The sequence below is a fragment of the Solanum pennellii genome, chromosome 2 (assembly GCF_001406875.1).
Source record: "Solanum pennellii chromosome 2, SPENNV200".
NCBI lineage: Eukaryota > Viridiplantae > Streptophyta > Magnoliopsida > Solanales > Solanaceae > Solanum > Solanum pennellii.
The window spans coordinates 43,058,735-43,064,321 of record NC_028638.1 but is presented as its reverse complement, the minus strand read 5'-3'; the positions used below and the strand labels follow the sequence as shown (position 1 = coordinate 43,064,321).

The 5,587-nt window shown below is 46.1% G+C and overlaps 1 protein-coding gene across 1 annotated transcript; it reads right to left on the bottom strand.

Moving 5' to 3' along the window:
* Positions 1–522: 522 nt before the first annotated feature.
* On the bottom strand, positions 523–3,933 carry LOC107010038. Its single transcript, XM_015209312.1, has 5 exons — positions 2,979–3,933; positions 2,074–2,864; positions 1,965–2,025; positions 1,560–1,901; positions 523–1,196 (listed from the first exon to the last, which is right to left on the bottom strand). Exons 1-5 carry the CDS (start codon positions 3,931–3,933, stop codon positions 523–525), a joined length of 2,823 nt encoding a protein of 940 aa, XP_015064798.1.
* Between the last annotated feature and the right edge of the window lie 1,654 nt (positions 3,934–5,587).

Sequence of the window (5,587 nt, the reverse complement as noted above, 5' to 3'; positions counted from 1 at the left end):
ACAAATCGCGGAATTTTTGAGATCTTCTCAAAAATTCTGTCCCAGTCGCAAATTCGAAATGTCTTTTGTCTGACTTGCTGAAGAGGAGACTTCTTCTGGAGAATTTTTGAGTCCCTCTCAAAAATTCTGTCCCTGTTCTACTGTAAAGGGGAATAGAAATCTTACGAGAGATATGACCGAGCCCTTGTGGCGCCTACGTATCCCGTTGAGGCAGGAATCAGGTCAAACGTAGTTCCCCTTAAAGGTTAACAAGAATAAAATTTACAAGGAAACCGACCGAGGCCGACAAAGGCCGCCTACGTATCTCGTTCTCGAGAATTCAGGTCAGACGTAGTTCGTTACAAAGAGATAATTAAGGGGGTAAATGGGGTGACCGAAGCCGGCATAGGCCGCCTACGTATCTCGTTCTCGAGAATTCAGGTCAGACGTAGTTCGTTACAAGAGGAATAATAATTCAAATTGAACAAATACAAGCAAACAGAACGATTACAAGTAAATGAAGGAAAAATGTAAAGCGAAACTTCACGCATAGTATCTCTTGACAGCATCTGAGTTGATAGGCTTTGGCCATACAGCGCCATCCATCTCTGACAAGACCAAAGCACCTCCCGATAGTACTTTACGAACCATGTACGGACCTTGCCAGTTTGGTGCGAACTTTCCTTTGTACTCGTCTTGATGAGGAAAAATACGCTTAAGAACCAACTGACCTACTTCAAAATTTCTGGCTCTTACTCTTTTGTGAAAAGCGCGAGTCATTCCCTGTCTGTACAACTGGCCATGGCAAACGGCGACCATTCTATTTTCATCAATCAAAGCCAGTTGATCAATCCGTTTGCTAACCCACTCAGCGTTGCTTAACTCAGCTTCTTGGATGATCCTTAATGACGGTATCTCGACTTCAACAGGCACGACGGCCTCTGTTCCATATACTAGCAAGTATGGAGTAGCCCCAGTCGATGTTCTGACCGTTGTTCGATAACCTAGTAGAGCATATGGCAACATTTCATGCCAACCTCGCTGTTTGTCAATCATTTTCCTCAGAATCTTCTTGATATTCTTGTTGGCGGCCTCTACAGCTCCGTTCATTTGAGGGCGATAAGCAGTTGACCTCCGGTGAATAATCTTAAATTGTTCACATATCTCTTTCATCAGATGACTGTTGAGATTTGCACCGTTATCAGTAATGATGGATTCTGGAACTCCAAATCTGCATATCAGATTGTTGCGGACAAAATCGGCCACCACTTTCTTGGTTACCGACTTGTAAGAGGCTGCTTCCACCCACTTGGTGAAATAATCAATGGCAACCAAAATGAATCTGTGTCCGTTGGAAGCGGCTGGCTCTATAGGACCGATGACATCCATTCCCCAAGCTACAAATGGCCAAGGTGAACTCATAACATTAAGTTCGTGAGGCGGCACCCGTATCAAATCGCCGTGCACTTGACATTTGTGGCATTTTTGCACGAATTTGCAACAGTCATTCTCCATAGTCATCCAAAAATAACCGGCCCGAAGAACTTTTCTCGCCAAAGTAAGTCCATTCATGTGTGTACCGCAAACTCCAGCATGTATCTGTTCAATAAGCCTCACAGCTTCAGCTGCATCCACGCATCTCAAAAGACCCAAATCTGGAGTCCTCCTATACAGGACTTCTCCATTTAGAAAGAAATTGAGAGCCATACGACGTATCGACTTCTTCTGATTAGATGTAGCGTCTTCTGGATATGCCCCAGACTCCAAGCATCTTTTTATGTCAAAATACCAAGGCAAACCATCTGGTTCTGATTCCACGTGTGAACAATGGACTGGATGTTCCTTCAACTCTATATCCAGCGGGTCAATGTAATCAGTATTCGGATGTTTGATCATTGAAGCGATGGTGGCAAGAGCATCAGCTAATTCATTCTGTATTCTGGGAGTATGTCTGAACTCAATCTTGCGGAACCTTTTGCACAGACTTTGCACGTACTGTACGTAAGGTACAATCTTCGGGTTCTTCACAGCCCATTCTCCTTGAACCTGATGAATCAAAAGGTCTGAATCTCCAATAACCAGTAACTCATAAACATTCATGTCAACGGCCATTTTCAAACCAAGAATACAAGCTTCGTATTCAGCCATGTTGTTTGTGCAGTTGAATCGCAGTTTAGCTGCAATAGGATAGTGCTGACCAGATTCTGACACCAAGACTGCTCCAACACCTTTACCCTGGTGATTCGCCGCTCCGTCAAAGAATAATCTCCAACCTGGATAAGCTTCAGAGATATCTTCGCCCACAAATGACACTTCTTCGTCATGAAAATACGTCTTAAGTGGTTCATATTCTTCGTCAACGGGGTTCTCCGCAAGATGATCAGCCAAAGCTTGTGCCTTTATTGCCTTCTGAGTCACATACACAATATCAAACTCACTCAACAGCATTTGCCATTTGGCTAACTTCCCAGTCGGCATCGCTTTCTGGAAAATGTATTTCAATGGATCCATTCTGGAAATGAGATACGTGGTGTATGAAGACAAGTAGTGTCTCAATTTCTGGGCAAGCCACGTTAGAGCGCAACATGTTCTCTCCAGCAAAGTGTACCGAGACTCGTACGGAGTAAATTTCTTGCTGATGTAGTAGATAGCCCTTTCCTTCTTCCCTGTCTCGTCGTGTTGACCAAGTACACATCCAAATGCGCTATCTGAAACTGACAAATACAGTAACAAAGGACTCCCTTCTCGCGGAGGAACCAATACTGGTGGGTTAGACAAATAGCTCTTGATAGCATCGAAAGCGGTCTGGCACTCCTCAGTCCACATAGTCGGGGCATCTTTCTTCAGCAACTTGAAAATGGGCTCGCATACCACTGTTGATTGTGCTATAAACCGGCTGATATAGTTTAACCTCCCCAAGAAACTCATCACCTCTTTTCTCGTTTTCGGCGGAGGTAACTCTTGAATCGCTTTATTTTTAGAAGGGTCGAGCTCAATGCCTCTTCTGCTGACTATAAACCCCAACAACTTCCCGGCTGGGACTCCAAAAGCACATTTGGCGGGATTTAGCTTCAAGTTGTACCGACGCAAACGTTCAAAGAACTTTCTCAGGTGTGTCAAATGATCCGAACTCTCGCGGGATTTGATTATGACGTTGTCCACGTACACCTCAATCTCTTTATGAATCATGTCATGGAAGATAGTCGTCATGGCTCTCATGTAAGTGGCACCGGCGTTCTTCAGGCCGAACGGCATTACCCTGTAGTGATGTACGCCCCAAGGTGTGATGAAGGCCATTTTTTCCGCGTCTTCTTCATCCATCAAAATCTGGTGATACCCTGCGTAACAATCCACAAATGACTGCATCTCATGTTTGGCACAGTTGTCAATCAAAATATGGATATTTGGCAACGGAAAATTATCCTTTGGACTGGCCTTGTTGAGATCTCTGTAATCAACACAAATCCTGATTTTTCCATCCTTCTTGGCGACCGGCACGACATTGGCCAACCAGGTGGGATATTGCGTTACTTCTACCAATCGAGACTCTATCTGCTTGGTGATTTCTTCCTTAATTTTCAAACTTAATTCAGGCTTAAATTTCTGAGTCTTTTGTTTCACCGGCTCGAACCCTGGGTTGATAGGCAGCTTATGAGATACGACATCAGTACTCAACCCCTGCATGTCACCGACCTCCCAAACAAACACGTCACTGTATTCGGCAAGCAAATGAACCAGGCTCTCCTTCTGAGTTTCATTCAGGTGAGTGCTGATCTTAACCTCTTTGACACATTCTGAATCTCCCAAATTCACCGTCTCTGTTTCTTCCAGATTCGGTTTGCGTTGATTCTTGAACTGTCGAAATTCTTCTGCCACATAATCCGGTTCCCCACTTTCTTCGTCGTAGTCGTCAACCTCGTCGTCATTTGCCTCATTTTGCTCATGACATGACATGACATGATATTGGCAGGTTTGTAACTTACGTTACTGAAATCATAAACAGACAAAATTAGGAAAGTAAAATATAACAAGCAATTAAATAAACAAAGTCAAAATAAGGAGGCTTTCATTCAAATCAACATGCAAACTTGGGTCATGGCACAGGGCCGTGTCGCCCTTTTTAAACATCACGACGAAAATTCAAAATTCAAGCAATTAAGAAAAATGCAGAAATGGTGGGTCTCGGGCCTCTTCCGGACGACCACCGATTTTAATATGCATAACACAATTCCTTTCTACCAAAGAGTCCGGGACATCAGGATTGGCGTGGACGTCCAATTTTGCAGCATCTCCCCTGGTTCAGCATCACGAATGCCAGCTGGCTCAGCCCCCTCCTCGGTGATGGAATTGATCTCCTTGAAAAGGCCACAGATTCCTTCCCCGCTATCTTCGTCCGTCTCTATCATGTTGGTGTTTCCACCCTCATGATTCGGCAACGGATTCGTGTTGACGTTCGGCGCCGCAGGCTGAAGGGAGACCACTTCCTGGTCAATCAGATCCTGGATCTTGTGCTTGAGGTTGATGCAGTCTTCAGTATCATGTCCAACGCTGTTGGAATGATAAGCGCATCTCTGCTCCGGTCTGTAGAATCTGGAGTTGACATCCACGGGCTTGGGCCCCACAGGGTGGATATATCCGGCCGCGGACAATCTTTCGAACAACTTGGTTCTGCTCTCAGCCAACACGGTGAAGCTTCTGGAGGGCTTCTTCTCAAACCTGGGGTGAGGGGGATCATACCCGCTTTGCTGAGGAGGAGGGACTTGTTGGTCACTGCGGGCATTTGGGCGTGGAGCTCGGGTTCTGGGGTAGGGATCTGTTTGATAGTTTGGCATTGGGGCTTGGTAATTTGGATGGGGGCTTTGATATGCTGGGGTTTGTATTTGATATGCGGGGGACGGGGCTCGATAGCTTGGCTGTACATTAGCGCAGCTGGGAGCGACATTCTGGTAAGGGGGAGGGACTTGATAAGCTTGGGGGTAGTTTGGATATACGGAGGGAAAATTTTGGGGAATTTGGGGTGGATTCTGATATGACAAAATATGGGGATCTGGATAAGTGGGGGCAGCATTGTAGTGGCCGGAATGATATGATTGTGGACGGTAGGCTTGATGAGGCTTTGATGGAGGGTTGGAGCGGCCTTGGGGACGTGGTAAGTTTCTGGGGACCTTTCTTCCCCCGTATGATATAGCGGAAACCTCCTCTCTCTTCTTCCTTACCAGTCCGGAAGATCCAGGCGATGCAGACACTCGGGCTATCTTCCCCGACTTCAGGCCATCTTCGATAGTCTCACCTACTTTGACTATCTCGGCGAACTTGGCGCCGATTAACAAGATGATTCTGTCGTAATATTCGGGCTCCTGCACCCGTACGAACACCTCTACGATCTCCTTCTCTGTCATCGGAGGCCTCACCCTCGCTGCCTCTTTCCTCCATCTGTATGCGAATTCCCGATAGCTCTCGGTGGATTTCTGCTTCATCTTCTCCAAGGAGTACCGATCAGGGACTATCTCGACGTTGTATGCAAACCTGTCAATGAAATCTTTAGCCAGTGCGCTCCAACTGGGCCATTGTCGGGTCTCGTGTGACGTGAACCACTCCAGGGCCTCAC